The sequence below is a fragment of the Aspergillus campestris genome (genome assembly GCF_002847485.1).
Source record: "Aspergillus campestris IBT 28561 chromosome Unknown P168scaffold_10, whole genome shotgun sequence".
Taxonomy (NCBI): Eukaryota; Fungi; Ascomycota; class Eurotiomycetes; order Eurotiales; family Aspergillaceae; genus Aspergillus; species Aspergillus campestris.
Genome location: NW_020194345.1, coordinates 291,737 through 309,859, shown reverse-complemented (window position 1 = coordinate 309,859; position 18,123 = coordinate 291,737). Strand labels below are relative to the sequence as shown.

At 48.1% G+C, this 18,123-nt stretch overlaps 2 protein-coding genes across 2 annotated transcripts; both read right to left on the bottom strand.

Annotated features, from left to right (window-relative positions):
* Nucleotides 1–13,748: 13,748 nt before the first annotated feature.
* Nucleotides 13,749–14,450, bottom strand: P168DRAFT_38100 (uncharacterized protein). The gene has a single exon (XM_024841910.1). The coding sequence runs from the start codon at nucleotides 14,253–14,255 to the stop codon at nucleotides 13,869–13,871; it is 387 nt and encodes a 128-aa protein (XP_024690527.1). The 5' UTR covers nucleotides 14,256–14,450; the 3' UTR covers nucleotides 13,749–13,868.
* A 93-nt stretch (nucleotides 14,451–14,543) lies between these two features.
* On the bottom strand, nucleotides 14,544–17,694 carry P168DRAFT_240949 (uncharacterized protein; the record flags this gene model as incomplete). The annotated part of the gene is made up of 8 exons (XM_024833742.1): nucleotides 14,544–14,621; nucleotides 14,952–15,092; nucleotides 16,073–16,275; nucleotides 16,542–16,612; nucleotides 16,670–16,689; nucleotides 16,797–16,850; nucleotides 16,918–17,033; nucleotides 17,103–17,694. 8 exons carry the CDS (start codon nucleotides 17,692–17,694, stop codon nucleotides 14,544–14,546), a joined length of 1,275 nt encoding a protein of 424 aa, XP_024690526.1.
* Between the last annotated feature and the right edge of the window lie 429 nt (nucleotides 17,695–18,123).

Below are 18,123 nucleotides of genomic sequence, written 5' to 3'. Positions count from 1 at the left end.
TTGTAGACGAGGGAGGCGAAGGAGGCTCCTTAAGGCACAGACGGATAGAGACGGGGGGGGGGGGGGGGGGGGGGGGGGGTGGGGGATGGGGGGAGACGGGATGCAGGATGATGTGAGAGTCACGTCCCGCAGGTTGTTTGGCCAAGGACAATGGAGATGACAGGGGTCTGGAGTTGGCGGAGGGGAGGAAGTGGTGGGAGTCGGAGGGAGAGAGGTAGTGATGGGGAAGATTTGTTGGTGTCGTTGGTCACTGAAGGGAAGACCTGCGTAGTGTTGTATGGCAGGATGTATGTACGTATGGTGGAATTGGAAAAAAAAAAAAAAGAACAAGAAAAAGAAAAAAGAAAAAGAAAAAGAAAACCCAGAGCAAATGAAATCCGCGGTAAGGCGTATGTATGTACGTATGTACGTATGGAAAGTAAGTTGTAACGGTAAGGATAGTGTATGGGGTATGTGTTTGTGGTAAGTTCGTATGTACGGGAGGCGAGGGGTGTACGGTGACCAGGATGAGGGATGCGGAGTCTAAGCCGGTCAGAAAGTAGCCCAAATGAGAAATGATTCCAGCTTCCGTCGGGTGATTTGCAAGGCTAGCATAGCCTCGTGGTCACGCTGAGTTCGGTTGGAACGTCAGGGGATTACAAGAGACCCCGAGAGCTAGTCCTTAGAAGAGGAAATTAAGCTGAACAACGCAGCGGGTAAGGAGGCAAGGTTGAGGTTGGTGACGGGGAGAAGCGGTGGAGAAGAGTGAGGCGGAGAAAAAATTAGATCAAAATTTCAGGAAACAACAGAGGGGGGAAGACAAAATCAAAAGTAGGAATGATTCCACAGTGGATCAAAAACGGAAATTGAAAAAAAAAGGGACAGGTAGTAAAGTGACAAAAGGAAAGGAAAGAGGTGGAAGTATTGAATGGAAAAGGAAAGAAGAACCTCAAGAGATTCAAAGTATGACGTGAATACTAGTAGCCACGAGAGACTCAAGTCATAGGTAAAGCAGAGTATCAGGAATAATGGCAGTATTATAAGTTCCAAAGATACAGAATGCAGCGAACAGTCATCATAATAACGATGGTGACAATAATCAGATGGCGATACGGAGTAATAAGAATAAGAATAGTCAGGTGGGCTCGGATGGGTCCGCAGGCGGGTGGAAAAAGAATATTATGAAAATAAATAATAAAATGCAAAGGGAGAGTGAAGGAAAATGAAAATAATATTCATAAAATGGGTGGATAAAAAGACAAAATCAAAGGTAAAATTAAATAGATAAATAAAATAAAAACAGATATCAAACAAGCCCAAAGCTAGTGTAGTGTACGGATTCAGTAAGTGTAAAAAAAGGAACCATCTTGATAGTGCATACTATAGTAGTGCCCTGACGCCTGGCAGTAGTGTAATGCACACTGTCAGTATCGGTCAAACATCTCCAATTCCAGGAAACACAGTGGCCAATCCTCTAACAAACGGTATCAATTAATTTCCAGGTCCTCTTCTATTAGGTTTACATCTTATGATCTTGTTCAAGTTCTTTGTTCCCCTTGGGGACATAGAAAAGCTAGAACCCGAAGGCCGTGAAAAGAAAGGAAGAAAGACGGAAAGACCAGGGTGCGCTCGGACAATGATTCTGAACCAGCAAATACCGTGGTTTCTGCAGGGGGGGGAAGAGGAGGAAAGTGTAATGTGACCTGACATGGTGAAGCTCAGGCGATGGACAGACCTGCGCAGAAATCCTAATAGAGCCCGTCTCGTCTTCGATGTGATACAATGACCAAATAGGTAATAGTCACGGATAGGATCAGAATGAAGCTCAAGGGCGCGGCGACAGGTGACTGGCACAGACGATGAGGTCGAAGGACCACTCTCCTGTTGGATGCAATCAACGGTACGGAGTAGAAAGGGAGGAATGAGGGAAGGGGAGGGAAAGGGGATGTTGATTGACTCTTTGGATGAAAACAGGCAAGGGAGCGAGTACGGGAGTCGACTATATACACGTTTTTATTTTCAATATTGAGATTGCTTGTTATCGTTGTTGTGCTTTTCTTTTCTTCTAGATCTGATTATGGACTGGACTACCTTAAACTTCTTCAACACTGCCAATATTCTCACCATTTGATAGAGAAAAGCAATATCATCTCCATCCAAAATACGTCCTGGTATTACCAAGACATACAATTCATACTAATTTCATTACTACGAAATATGTGGTTCTCTGGGTTCCCGACCGGTCCGCCCGGGAGGCAAATACTCACATTAACAACAAATAAAACCAAGGAAATGAAAAAGAAAGAAAAAAAAAGAAAGAAAAAACGGTTGGTCAAGCGCGTCAAAAGGACACGAGACGCAAGGTGAAGTCCCACGGCTGACGGAAGGCGGGAAAGACGGGAAGATTCGCAGATGGAGATCTCAAGGGATGCAACAAACGATTCCTTGGGTCGAGCTGGGTCCACTGGAGCCTATCCTTTCAATTACTGTGGGCTTGATGATGATTGTTGCAACAGATCATGTTATTTTATTTTATTCATCTTATTATTTTCTTTTATGAAAAGGACGGACGGAATGAACGGTTTCGGAGGGTGGACACTGGATACTGGGCATTCTGGAGCTGAGGTACCTATGATCATTTTGATTTTTTTTTTTTCTTTGGATAGGGTGATCTCTATTGGTCCCATCGCAGAAAATCACCACGCGGGCGATTCATTCCCATCACACAGCGTTGATGACCTAGGGTTAATTCGTTGAAATCGATTCCTCGATTTCATGCGTGCGGGTCTAATGGTTGTAAGAAGAGAAAGTAAAAAGCAGGTTTGAATACAAGAGCTGTTCCAGGAGCTGTTCCCAACCCAGATATTGCTAGCAACCGGTGGCCAGAAAAGGCAGACACGTGTTGACCATTATTGGCATTCATAAATCGGAGGGAACAGAGACATTAAAGACAAGAAAAAAGACAAGAAAAAAGGGAAGAGGAAAGATAAAAGAAAATGATACCAATAAATCATGAAAAGAGAAAGAGAAAGAGAAAGAGAAAAGAAAAGAAAAGAAAAGAAAAGCCGTAGAAGAACGGTCCGCAGACAGGGTGGGCCCTTGTCCTACACGCCGGTTGACCCATCGGTGTGGACGGGACGCAGCTGAAGCACTGATGGTGCCATGGAGAATGGAGATCAGCTGAATCATCGTCTGGCTTTCGGCCTGTTTGGCAGTGCCTCGGTGACCGACTAGTACGGAGTAGACTTGGAACTGGCGAGTGCCCAGGCAAAGTCTAGAGCCTGAAGAGGGGAAACTCCACTGGTTTTAATACTTTGATGTTCTTTTCTTCTATTTTGTTTCTCTTGCTTTTTGGTTTGCTGGCCGGTAGTGCATCATGTGGCTATCGGGTAGGTAGGTAGAGTGAAGTAGGTACGATGTAGGTACTAGGAGTAGTAGACGGTATTATATGGTAGTGGTATTCTATATAACATACAGTGATACCGATACATACCTCCCAACCACCTCTGTACAATTACCTACATGACCCAGACTCAAGCTCGAGAAATGAGCATCAATACAAACAGACCTTCCTCAACGTCAAAAAGAGGGGAAAGAGAAAAGGAAATGAGGAGAAAGAAAGACAAAAAAAATAGTCCCAAACTAGTCAGCAGTATCAGCGCCTAATCCGACATGTACCCTGCGCGTCCCAATTCGGTATCTTCAAGACAGCTGAGGAATGGCCTGCAGAAGCCAGTCTCATCATCATCAATAAGTGGGACGGATGTGAAGGACGTTGCAGAAATGACAAGCAGAGCTGACGTCAAACCAGACATAGTTAATTAGCTTTAGCCTATCTACGAATCCTTCTCGGTACTATTATTATTTTTGTTATATTTTTTGGCCCCTTCTCTTGTGGTTTACTATACTATACTACATCCATTGTGGATGGGACATGGAACATATTGCCCAATACAGACATGTATGGTGGTATGGATATGTACGGGGGTATCAAATAGAAGAAAGGAGAAAAAAAAAATACCAAACAAGCACGCAAACCAAAACCAGCCCAGCCAGCCAGCCAGCCAGCCAGCTAGCTAGCCCAAGCCCACCCGTGGTTGGGTTCGGGGCGAGAAAGGGAAGGAAGGGAGGGAGGGGAGGGGCGGGCCTGCATCATGCATCATGGGATCCACTCGGGTAATGCCCGAGTCCGTAGAAGGAAGAGGGGCTGACGGCCCGTGGATGGCAAAAGTCTCAAAAGGAATCCCCCCAAGCCCTACCGCTGGTGTTGAAGAAGCAGAGACAGTCCTGATTAATTGGATTAGGCAAGGCGCGCGCGCCCGCTAGTGCTGGCCATCTGTTGCAGGAAGTTGATTATTCAGCGCTAGTTGATTTGGCTTGCTAAATATATCCGGGATTTAAGACTATATGCGGGATTGATTGATGATTGATTGCTGTATGTACGCCATTCTTCATACGAACTTATCGGGGTTGGTTATATAGGGTTTAACGAACCCAGGGTTTGTTTCTCCAACCCAACCCAGCCAGAAGGAAGCAGGAATGTACCCGGAGGAGGAAAACGGCCCGGGACGAAGAGAAACATGCGAAAATGACAGGCTGGAAATTGGAAAGTCAAACTGAACCAGATAATAATAGTAAATAGCTATAGAATAAGATTACAAGTTTTGAGGAAATACAAAATCATAAAAAAATATCAATGTGAAATACTAGCTCAGCCCACTTTTTCTTTCTCCCTCTCTTCCATGTTTCTGCGCTACTCTCGGTACTTCTTCTAGGACGTGAGGAAGTTTGCCCGGTCTTCATGGGGGTGGGAAAATCACAAAAGGCCTGGGACACGCTAGGAACAAGGGTACCAAAAGTGCTGAATGAGTGGTTCATACTTTTTTTTTTCCCTATTCAGGAGAGAAAAAAAAAAGAAAAAGAAAAAGAAAAATCCCCTTCCGTTTTCTTCTACGGGGCGTACAAACTATGGACAACTATGGACACTACGTACGTGAGCAGCGAGCTTTGTACCATGGTTGAAGATCAAGTTAGTGTACCAAGTTTCGGACCACCGCATGCTCTCCGTGAGCGTTTTATTTTCCGATCCTCACAATGATTAGTAGGGTATTACTATCAATTATTATGTTATGACCATTGGAATAGGAGTATAGTGATGACGATTGATTGATTATTGTGATTATTGCGAAAGGAATTGTTTTCCGCACACTGTTTCTAAAGTATTAGACCGTTGGCCGTTGGCGATATGTTATTGCCAGGGAGGGCCCGGGCTTTGTTTGCTGCTTACTCCTTACGTCCGTCCACCTGACCTGATGACTAGGGGCAACAGGGGGCTGGCGTACGATGATTAGAGTGGATAGGGATAGTCCCCGAAAGAGGTCTGAGAATGGAAGGATTCATATATCCCTTACTTGCTGTTCCTGCCCTGCCCATTTGGAAGTTGGACTATGACTAGCTTCGCGGTAACACGGAATACCTCCATTATTGATGCGTTAGGGGCCGGTACACGTATAGATGATTTGTAGTCGTTGGTAGTAGTAGTATGTGCGCCTCGCAGTAGCGCCCGCATGCGTGCAGTCGGCAGTCAGACCTTTCCGATGTGCCCAGATCCCTCAAACAAAGCAGACATGGCCAGATTAGTCTAGGGAGGCCTTGAAAGGAGGGGAAGGTTTGGTGGCTTCCACCCAGCAAACACCGAACGTTCCTTTTTGCAGAGCGAACCCCTCTTTTCGTCTTCTGGTTGACATGCTGTATCTAGATTCGAACTGCATTTGTCCATCCCAGCTCAGTTCGGCTGGGATTACCTCACTTCGGCGGCATTGATCACACCTTAGTCCAGGTATCTGCCTTGACCCTGATCTAGTACCGTGGACTCCGGTTGGCTGGGGAAGGTGGCGGAAGTATGTTGCACGGCACCTGGGGTCCCTTGCATCCGGACAATCAGGGCTTGTTGAACGGGCCAGCCCGTCCGGAAAGACCACGAAGCGTGCATACGGACGTGGATATAGTTACAAATTCAGTCTATGGTTGTGTCATTTTTGAGGAATCGTGACGGAAGTGGAGGGTCTTCCTCTTGTCACTCCTCTTTCATGCCAGATCAGTGTTGTAGATGGAATTCGTAATATATCGTTGATTTCCAGACATGCATAGGAACTAAATATGACGAAGACAAGCCTTACTTCAATGTGGTTTTCAAATAGAACATTTATTTAGATCATATCTCGAGCAGGTGTCCTCAAGACAAAAGCGGATTCCTCTCAATAACAACCCGCCGGCGATCTGCAGGTCGCGGTTACTGCCGTGCCTAACAGACAGATGACGACTGACCGTTCGGGGTTTGTGGTTTGTCTCGCTGGCATGCCGTTTGTAGTACTAGTTGTCGCAGTGGACGCCATCAATACTGCTATCCAGTATCCACATCACAGGCATCTACCGCATATCCAGGCATCAAGATACATGCCTGATTCTCTTTCAATCCCTTCCCGGCCGAGAATACCTTGGTGGAAAATGCAGGTAGTACTTATGTCGTCATACCCGCACGCGGAGCGGGATCACACGAGCTGGATTTGTGGATACACAACCCGAGACATGGGTTGGGTCGTGTCGTGTCGTGTCCAATTCTCTCTTCATCGTCAGCCTTGTCTTGGGTTCTTATGGAATGTCGGGAATCCCTCGGGCATAACCACGGCACGGAGCCGTAGGAAAAAAAGAAACAGGGAATGAAGAAAGAAGAAAGGGGTTTCGATCAATAAAGCTAATAAATCCAAAAAAAAAAAATAATAATAATAATAATAATAATAAATTCAAAGTGAGGAGAAAACGAAACGAGCAAACGACAAAAGTTCAACTTCCAAACCCCGCAAACAGCAACCTAACCTCGGACGCACTGGTTTTGGAACAGACGATGTGGACTCCAGGGAAAAAGTTGCAGGACCAGCCCCAGCAGGAGACAATATCATTGGCTCAGGGACATTTTCCATGAACTGGCGTCCTCAGTTCTGGTTGGGCCCAGCAGGGAAAAGGAGCGCTCCGAACCGTAGTCGCACGACCGGGCTTTTGGACGGACCACTCCAGTGAGGAATCCTTCAGGTAACTTAAGGTAGTTAAGTGGTAGGTATGGCTCGGGACATGTTCGGTTCCGGCGATACTGGTGTTTGTAATACGTGTTATTACAATGTATATTACCTGTTTGTGTATCTGTTTGTGTATCTGTTTGTGTATCTGTTTGTGTATATGTATTGTACCGGTCACGATATTGGTTATCATTGGACCGGCAAGGACCCCCGTCAAGTCCGCTGTTCCATGGCTCTGGGAAGGCGATGATAATTATAACCAGTCGGGTGGGTTTACTCTCGTGTTCTTACAACATGGTAAATGTCATAATTATGAGGTCGGGACCAAGCGAGCACTGAAAAGCAGTTGAAAATACATCAATCAAAGTAACTTGAAAATGAAATGAGAATCAAAAAATACAGAGACAGACAGCGAAGATGAGGCGGTGAAGAAAAGTTAGTGTCAGGCTTCGACTCCTCAAAATCAGGCATACAGTGAGTGCAGCCGAAGCCCGCTTATCGTCATGGTGGGGTAGACTCTCATCTCTCCAACGCAGCCAGTTCAGCTGAAAGTCCAGATTATCCATGCCATTTGGAGTTCCATCGTGCCGTTGACATACTCCAACAGGAATATCATCGACAGGGTTTCTGCCAGCGGGACTGATACTAGCAAAGGTCCCATGCGCCCTAACCGGGGTCATCCATCCGTGCTTCAATCAGGCTGCGAAGATCCGAACACCTCGATATGGCGTCCTGATTGGTTCTATCCCATCCTCTTCCTGAACTAGACTATACCTGGTGCAGTACTCGCCCGTATACAAATGGTGACTCGATCAGACATCAAACGTCTAGATCGAGATTGGGATTGAGGATTTAAGGGTGTCAGGGTGCCGAAGCGAAAGACCCAGCGACTGACAGCATCATAAAACGAGCCCGGCGGAGGGCCCTAAGAATCCCAGGGCTGTAGCACTGGGACCTTACCAGAAAGGCACCTCCATTGCATGATGTGGCGTTTTCAAGGGAAGTTGCATTAGCTTCCCCTCAGCCAATAAAGAAAAAAAGAAAAGAGCCCTTCTGCAAAAATCAAATACGTCAAGGAGGGGGGGAGGGGAGAATAACAAGCTAATCATCACCGAGAGTGGTGGAAGCGCTCCCGGACCGTGTCGGCCAGTACACCAATGGTTGATCATGGCCTGGCAAAGCGTCCAAGAGCTGAGATCACTTGCGGGGGTCTGGTGACATTGGTCGCCAATCAGCCCCATCAAGAACCTGGCTAAGATCCCTGTCAACGTGCGTAATATCCAATAGTCGGGCGGAGGCAGGCGAAATCTGGCTGGCTTGAACACAGACCCCAAAGATGGCGATTTGTGTCCACCGACTCTGGCACATGGGAGCAGCATGGACTGTCTAACCCCTTAGTTTCGTCGTAGTTTGGCGGAGTTAAGCGGCCTGGTCGAAGTCAAAAGAAGCAGCAAACGACTGCGATTTGCTGTTAACCCAGCATCACCATCCTGACGCCCACTATCCCGACACCCACTGATGAGAAACGGGTTCAATCATCTGCAACCTAATTCACATTTTGTGCGAGCGCTTGCGAGATCATCCCCACCTCATGAATCATTGGGGTCGGTGATACTCGGTAAGTTGGTATGAATCCAATGCCTTCGCGGATAGTGATGATGACTTCAAACTACATGACATGAATCGTGTGACTTGATGCGCTGGTCTGACTACGGAGTACACCGTAGACGGATATCCTTTGTCTCATTCTCCCTCCTTTGTGGTTCTATTTTAATCTTCGTTGGTTGTTCCTGGAAGAACACTAAATAATACGGCCCATTATTTGTGACAACGCCTACCCAAATACGAGCAAAACCCGTTGGCCGGCAGGATTCGACGCCATGACTTATTCACGGGAGTCCTCACCGGACAACGCCGAAAAATACTAGGAACAAAAGGAGTGTACGGTTGAATAGCAAGAAATGAAAAAGGACAAAACAGTAGACAACAAAGAAAACCAGACCAAACCGGAAATTTGCGGTCGCAACCTCCGGCGGACCAGGATGGATGGCGTTGTGCCTCCAAACGCAGGTGTTGATATCAGGAAGGGCGTTGGGAAAACCGCCGTCACTAGTCGTCTCCTGGACATGTCTACGACGGGCCGCCCCGACTCCCGCCGATCTTATGCATGAAGCGTCCGAAAAGAGTCTGGAGTAATATTTGTCGTAAGTTGTACTTCGCAAGGTTGATGCCGATGATGTATGGGACATGTTACCAAAGACATGTTACCAAAGACATGTTACCGAGGGCAGATTATGGTAATGGATGCAATTGACAACATCCAACCCAACAAGTGAGTTGAGTCATGTTGGCTTCGCGATAGGGAGGTTTGGTGTATACCACTTGGGAAATATTCCTTCCTCCCCTGTTACTGACGGCTTTGCGCATTATCCTTGCTACTCTGGTACCATACTCACCGTCCTCCATCGGACTTTGCCTCGTGTAATGATTATGTCCGAGTCACATTTTATGTCCTCCTGCGTCATGTCTCTCCTTTGTTAAGTCACCCCAGCAAAAGGTCCACCACACTTCTGATCTCGTACAACCCAGTCAGGCATCAGACTCGAGTCCACCAAAGCAGATTCAACCGACTTCTCACCACCGACAGCCTCAGTTTCATCATAAAGTTGCTCTCGGATGCAGAAACCACCGAACCGACGTGCTTACCTCCCGTACAGAGCCCAAGTTTCAATACAGTACTCCACAAAAACCCAAGTAAGAAAAAACCAACAAGGGTAATACCCATACCCACCAGTAAGTTACGCCCGTCTTTTTCTCTCATTTTTCATTTGCTGCTATTTAGGTTTCCATCTTAGCTTGCCACGTTTTTTCTATGATCCCAATCGGCGCGGTGCATTGCCGTCCGCATCTTTCCGTTGCCGCCAAAACCCACCCATACCACTCACGCAGGTGATGGTGGGCACCTGGTGGCACTGGGCACTGGGACGGGATTGGATTAACAACTCTCTGACCTTGCCCGGGCTCTAGGTTGGCTCCGGAATCTCCAGAGTTCAGCTCCACCGTGCCCCAAAAAACGAGGTCGCCTGGATTAGTTACCGGATTTCGGACGCCAGTACCACCGCACGGTTCCATGGCCGTTGGCCGAACCTAGGCTAGTAGGCCACATTTACTCGAATTGGAGTTTGGGTTTATCCCGTTGTTTTCGGTGTCTAGAACTTAGTGGCTTACTCGCCTAAGCTGCGTGTTGGGTCTCTACTTTGTTCATTACCCATCGAAGGATCCGGCTGCGAGCATAAACCCGACGCTACCCAAAATAGGTGTGACAGCAAGGAAGATAGACCATCAATACCCAAACGCCAAAAAGGGGCGAGGCACAAAGAAAAAATGACAAAAGGAAAAATAAAAAATAAAACTGGGTACAGCCTGTGATCATCGATCAGCCCGCATGCATTTCCAATCACGTGATGCCATTCCCACCTATGAGGACGGAGAACCTGCGAGCTATCTCTACTTTATCTGCCGCCGTGGCTGGCTTGTACGCCCTGGAAAAAAAACACATGTACAAGGGTCAATGGTACACCAGTCGATGGTGAGGCTGGGATGAGGGTTGAGTCTGTTCGCGGCCCAGGGGAAAGAACGCCGCCAACTTTCATGGCTTGCTGGCTAGGCTTGTCTGTGTGCTCTCGGGTACATATGTGTGTGCGCGCGCACACCGAGACCAGACAAGTAAAGGTACCTTGGTACCTAGAGTGAGTTGCCCTGCGATTGTCCATTACCAGTGACGTGGCACAATAGAAATAAGCGATGCTGGAAAGTGCCTGCCTGTCTAGCTTGTGCAGCAGTAGTCACGCATTCGCATCGAGGCAAAGAATCAAATCAGCAATCACACCCTGGGTTCTCGGGTTTCTGCGGCTTTCGGGTTTCTGGAGGGAAATGGATCTGTCGGAACCGGGCACCCTTCAGCTGCGCCTTGTCCTTTGATCTCGTCTTTCGAGTCCTACCCTCGAACGGGTATCCGGTGTCATGAATCAACGTTGATTCGACTGTGACACGTTGTACGAGGGTTCTATTGTTGTACATTGCACCTGTTCGTGTCATGCGACACGGGAGCATGACGGGCTAGCAGTTAGGCGAGAAGTAGAAGGCATTGAGGCTATCATGGATGTCTAGGTTCAGCAAGGGGGTAGAGAGTGAAACCTGTTGGTTCGACCGCTGGATAACTGCTGTCACGTCACCTGTTGTGATTATTCTTACGGACTACATGCAAAGAAACCCGATTCGAAGTAAACAATCAAAAAATCAGAATCATCCGGGTAGACCCAAGTACCAAAAGTCGGTCGACCAACAGGGATGTACAGCTTCGACTCTTCGCAGCCAGTGACGATCCGGTCTAGTTTGGTTATAAACCTTCCATCATCATCATCATCATCATCAACTGTAGGTAACGAATCAACCGCCCCCAATCATCACCGTGAGTCCAAAAAGCAGCCCAATAAGTCGATCGTGGGCCCCATCCATCCTTTCCCAAGCATGGAAGATTGGACCGGGTCCCCCCCTGTCGCCTCGTCCCGTCCTGTCCACCTCCACGTCCATGGGGCCGGCTCACTAGACAGATTTCTTCCCACATTTACCTGCCTCCAGGCTCCAACCGATCGAGAACGGACCCCAACCTGCGCGATTAACTTCGGTCGATCAAGACTTTGGCCCGTCATGACTATCAAACCCATGTCACTGACATGGTAGATATTGCCGGATCCGGTAATATGTCGTCGTGGACGTCTCCGATCTATCACATTTTTCTATCTTATACTTTCGTTTCCTATATTTGTGTTTCCCCGCATCTCGTCCGGAGTCGGTGCGCTGTACGGAGTACTGCTTAATACATGCATGATTCGTCGTCTTAAGAGTCTGTCCGCGGAGAAGTTTATTAGAACTTGCCTAACTTAAGGTTCGAGCAGGCAGGTTGGGGGCATTGGAAGGTGGTGGTGGTACATAGACCAATGGTGGAAGTGAAGAATAATGAGAAGAGAAGACAGTACCTGTTATCCATCCATATCATAGAGACTACAAAAATATGTACAACAAAAGCTCAATAAATCGTCTCCAGCTTCTATCAACCATAGTGTATATACCATAGTTACCTCTACCGATGTCATTAGCCGTATACGCGGGCCCAATCCAAGCGGGGCCCATATTAATAGATATACTACCTACTCAGCTCTGTATATCAGCCCCGTCTCCGTTTACAGCTATTGATATCTTACAGTCACTGCTATATACTTCAATTGTATACTTTATTACCCTAGGAGATGTATTTACATACGTGTAATAAACATGGGGAGACTTGTCCTGTTTTCATGCACTGGGTAACTTCTAACTACCTTAGCTAAGGTACCTAGGTAAACGGATACACCTGTAGTAAAAAAATGAAAGGATACCCTCGGTTACACTCACAGCTTTGTTTGATCACTGATCAAGAGAATAAACCCTTGTAATGCATGGATATGAGACAGTCTGACAGGTTTTCAATACTTTAGTTCTAGCAGTGTTTGTATTTATGTCACATTGGTGTCGAATTTTCAATACGAATGACCCTACTGCTGACTAGCTGGTGTACTGTATATATATATATTGTATATTATGTATTGGGCATCGTGAATAGCAGAGCCTGGAAATACGTGTTCACGTATAGTGTACATGTGAAGGTTTGCCCGTGGGGAAGATCTAACCGAGTGAGTTTCCTGAAGGAGAGACAGTTGAAGTAAATCACATTGTCCAGTACATTGCTTGAAACTTCTGCATTGAATCCAACAAGACAGATAATGACTACAATGGATGAAAGGATAAACACCAACAAAAGAGACAGACAGAAAGAAAACAACAATAAACATACCCAACCCCCACCCCAATTGATAGAAACCAGACCAAACCAAGACGAGGGGAACCAGAACCAGAATCGCCTCTAATCCCAACAAAGCAGTCACCGAGTCAAACATACATGAATCATACTTACCTATCTACCTTACCTACCTGGGTAGGCACTTAGGTACCTCTCAAATCGAGGACTTTCACAGGATCAGACATCAAACCCGAGTCAAGTCACATCAAGAAAAGTCACGGTACATAACTATAGCGTACATCCATTGCCGAATTACAAACTTTCATGGCTTGCATTCCTGGTGTGGGCTTCTAGCCCAAGACGGATGGCTGTGCAGGGAAATCATGCAATGCAATTGCTGGCACAAGTACCATCATCCTACTACGCTTCTCCTCTTCTCCTCCCCCACTATCTCACTCTCACTTACTCTCTCTGACTCTCTGGTCATCATTCCTTTACCCATTGGGGATGGGGATGGATGACAGTGCGATATACGCGCAGCGCAAGAAATACAGCGGACCAGACGTAAAATAAGAGATCAACCATCCACGTGTTAGTACGATGACAGGATAGTCCGGCAAAGAGGAGAAGGCGAGAGCGAAGGAGGGGAAACAACGACAACGCGGGTGATATCGTCTCGTCTCGTCTCGTCTCGTCTCCACTTTCATGTCTTACAGTTACAGGTTTCCATCCATTCATCTATTCATCAACGGTAGCAAATACCTAATTCGCATATACGGTCTCCCCTCGTAAGCTCACTTTCGGGCACCGACGCAGAGCCCATGACTGGCTCCTGGGCCAAAAAAACGACCAGGTAGGTAGGTAGGTAGGTAATAGTGCTAGGTAGAGGGTCAGCTGAACCATGGACGGATTTGCACGCGTGCAGCTAGGTGTGGATATCGCTTCGCTGATGGACCATGGGTCTTCGCGCCGTGGAGCTAACGGCACGTCGGACGGGCCGGGTGCGGCGCGCGGACTGCCAGCCCATAACATGCATGCATGCAGTGAGTGAGTGAGTCTGAGGATGATTGATTGATTGATGAAAGGGGGCCTTGTCCCCATGCCCCCTCATCTCTTGTGTCGATTACATTGACACGAAGACGCCCGTTATTGGGGGACTGGAACTGGCGGTAAAGAAAACCGGGGGCCTCAGTGGATGGAGTGAATATCCTAGTGCTGCATTGGGGGGCGGTAGTGGGAGGAGAAATGGCCTCGGTAGCAGGGGTACAGAAATAATCATTTGGGAGAGAGAAAAAAAAATACAGAGAGAAAAACAAGCGAGTGCACATCCTATGGACCATCATGGGTACGAGAAGTGAGCCCATTATGGTGTACAGACGTGATCCATCGTGGTGTCTCTAGCGTTCCCCTCCTTGGTGGCTGGATTTGATGTTGTTACAGTTCACACTTGTGTTCAAACGCAAAGACGACATGAATTTCATTGCAAAGTATAAAACATCCCAAAAAGAGACATGAGATAAAAAGTATAAAGACCGCCATGATGTTGAGGCCATGACGAGGAACGAAACAAAATAAACCTACGCTGTCAAAGACCCAATATTGACATTATTGTCGACACGGCTCAATACGATCGAGTAATAGTACCCTTGGCTCTAACCGTCAGATTCCGACTCCGAGCTGATATCTGGGCCCACTGTGTCAGGCATGACGACGCTGTTGAGATACGTAACCTGTTTCCATCATGGAACCCCCCGTTAGCCAGAAAAAAAAAAGAGAAAGAAAAAGACAAAAAAACAAAGAAAATAAATAATCTTTTTTTTGTCCCTGACACCCTTGCCACCCCTTTCGAGGTGACCGACATCGGTGGGTATCCTGGCGCCCAAGGGCACACCGCTGAATTGGATCACAGAGTATGAGGATGGGGGGCTCAAACAGGGATGGGACCAGAGTTTGTCACTGATACGGCGGGGACTGAGATCCAATAGACGCAGACGCGGACAAGCGGAGAAGGGAACCAGGCAACGGCTGGGCACCAAGAGGGGAGGGGGCTGCTGGCTTACAAAGGGCTCCATTATACCAATGAGCGCTGCAATCCTATCCTGTGCTCCGGTACTCTGTAAATCTTCATCGGATAGGGGCTTCCCAATGGTGAAACTGCGCAGACGGAGCAGCTGGATGTTCTCGTTATCCAAATCAAACCCCTAGAGAGGAAAGGAGAGAGACATTGTTAGTGTTGTCATTGGACGAAGAGCCAGGACCCGCCGGGAAGGACAGAGGCTGAACCATGGAAACAAATGCGACGGTGTCGAAAATTCTTCGTGACCAACGCAGACAGTGGGACAATATAGAGAGACTAGTGGTAATCCCGCTCTCGACCCAAAAGTAGAAGAGTTTTGGGTCGGATGGGGAAGTCCCAGGGGGTGGCCAAACAATATGCCGGAACACAGTCCTTAGTATTATTAGGCCTTGGGGCGAGGGGGAGGGAATCCTCTTCAGTAACCGGGTGGAAATGGGCGGGAGTGGTGGTTGGGACCATAGGCACCAACTGGCAAGGAAAGACGGGAAAAAAAGGGTGTGGCCCAGACACGGGTAAGCTCGAGTCGGTGCTATCCGTGCGCGGCTGCTGCGCTTGTCCCATCAACAACAGTGCGGCGATCAACTCTGCTTTCCCACCCCATGACGCTGTGCATGTCCTCTTCGTGATGATCGTGAAGTGCTTAGACTATCGAAGTCTAGCGAAAAAGGGTTTCGACATAAATTGATGCCTTTGCGGAGAAAGGGAGGCGCAAGCGCCGAGGAGGTTGACTTCGCAGACACAAGAGCCTCAATGGAGCCGATTCACCCAAAAAAAGTGGACCAGACAGTCTCTGGCACTATCTTCTGGCATATTTCGGCCAATTCAGCCATGAATCTGGAACATTGCTCTCCTGGATTGATGAAAACCCTGGCAGAACCCGCGTGGGTGCAGTGCTAATGAACAGGACGTGTCGCCCAGCCGTTGAGACGCGACCGGAAGCCCGTCAGGGTACCCCATCGATCCGCAAGAATCACCTCGCAGTGAAGAAGATCATTCCGAGATAGATGGGTTGCAGAGTATTGGGGTGATGGCATGGACTGATGGCGATGACGTTGGGGGAGGTACAAGAAACCAACACTAGACGGAAAGAAATACTCAACGCACCTTGGGTTTGGTCTTGAGCGCGCCTTCCTTGTTTTGGTCACAAAAAGCGTCCACCACTTCGTCCTCATCATTAGGGACCCCCTTGAAGAATTCCTGTCGAAGACCTTTCTGCCTGAGGATAGACGTCAGGCGGTCCGAATTCGTGTCAATATCATGTCGCAGGAGCGCAAGCTTATCAGCTTCGGGATGCCAGAGTCCAGATCCTAAAGCCCGGGTGGGTTAGATATAAGGATCATTTGTTGAGATAAAATGTGGATCGTTTCCTCAGCCAGTGCCCACGTCGAATGACTGGAGCGTTCCAGTCGGACCGATCTGGGAGCAAGAGGGGGCACAGGATAATAGGTTCTGTCCTCAATCCTATTTGTTCGCTCGGAAATGGTGGTCTCCAATACCAAACAGAGAGGACAGGCAGGTGGGCGCAGGAATGGCTGCAGTTGCGAAAAATGATGATGGGTCTACTGGAACTCACCGACAAAACAGGACCCAGGCTGGCAGTGGACGTAATAAGCAGCATAAGGGCCCTTTTTCCCTGTACGCGACCTGATTGCGCGCTTAGCTAACTCGCATATTCTGTGTCCAGTGTCGATTTCTACTCACCAGGCAGCTGAAAAGTGTGTCTATGCGCAATCGAAGATCAGCGGGCTAGTTTGATAATCCCCGCAGTCCCCGGCCTCAGTCCATTACAATGTGGGAAGGAAAGAGAGGGTTCCGAAGTGGTACATACCTTGTACGGGGTAGGATTCTTGCTGAATCTTATGTCGCGGTGTATGCGAAACACCTGTCGCGGGCCTCGTGCGTTAATGCAGGGGTACGATACCCTGGCCCTGCAGGGGGGTGGAACTCACTAGATCTTTGGCAGGGAGCGGCGGGATTGTGCCGTCCACCTCCTCGATCTTGTCCGTGAAACTCAAGACAAAGTCCTCCCAGTCTTTCTTGGCGGTTCGGAAATCCGGGTCGTGTGCTACCAGCCAGACCTCCAAGTTAGCCCGGGAGCGTCATCCAGGGAGCCTGCTATTTTTGCGGCGCCTACCCTTGAGCCAGGCCCTTTCGTTGTTTTTGGCTAGGTCCTGCAGAAACCGAAAGGTGTTGGGGTGCAAGGTCGTCTCCTGGTAGGGGATAGATCCTGGAGATCGCGCTCGTGGTTTCTGGATGAAGACCTCTTTCCCAGGTCCTAGGCCTGTGGTAACGCCCTCTCTCCACAACTCCTTGTCGCTGGCAGTATCTTTTCCATCTGCGACTCTACCTCTTCCTTGCGATTTTCTCTGCGATCCCCCTTGCGATCCCCGCTTGGCTCTTTTGGATGCCGGCCTTGTGGCTGCCTCGTCGTCTGTAGACTCCTCCTGTTCTGACGCCTCGTCGGAAGGTGTGGAGAACTCGGGTTCCTCAGCGGCAGAAAACGAACTATCCGAGTCTGATGGTTCGGACGAGACGTCCGTCTTGCTCTGGAAATACCTACTTTTCTTGGTGGTGGACCGGACAGGCTCGTCATCCGGGGAGTCGGGGTCAGCCTGCGCCTTAGGCCTGGACTGAGAAGCAGCGGCCAGTCTGCCAGACGCGCGCCTTTTGGGGGTCGGCAGTGGTGCCGCCGACGCGGGAACGGGCCGAGACGATCGACGAGGCATGGGTTAGCAGAATAATTATTAAATCTTTCAATATTTCCCTGTGTAATTTGAAAGGAAGCGTTGTCTGTCAAGTAACCAGACAGATCTTCTTGATAGAATAGAAAAAGAGACGGGAAAATAAACGATCTTTTTTTCTGTCTCTTGTTTTTTTGATGAATTGAAAATAAAACCAATGGACGTGCGGTCTTTGGCGATGACGACAAGGTTCTTTACTAGTAGTCGGTCGTCCCCTAAAAATGTCCTGTCGGGGCCTGTGCAAGCAAAGACGGGCCCCCCTTTAGTTACCCGGAGCTACGGGAGTTCGTATGTATTAGACGGTGTGTATTGATACGTTTTCTTACTCTTTTCTTTCTTCCTTTCTTATTTCTTATTATTTTTGAGATATTACATGTTACATGTCAACATTTATATTATTAGTTGACTATCAAT

What these genes read in the sequence shown, in the direction of transcription:
- P168DRAFT_38100 (XM_024841910.1), bottom strand. Translation starts at nt 14,255, where the DNA reads ATGGGCTCACTTCTCGTACCCATGATGGTCCATAGGATGTGCACTCGC.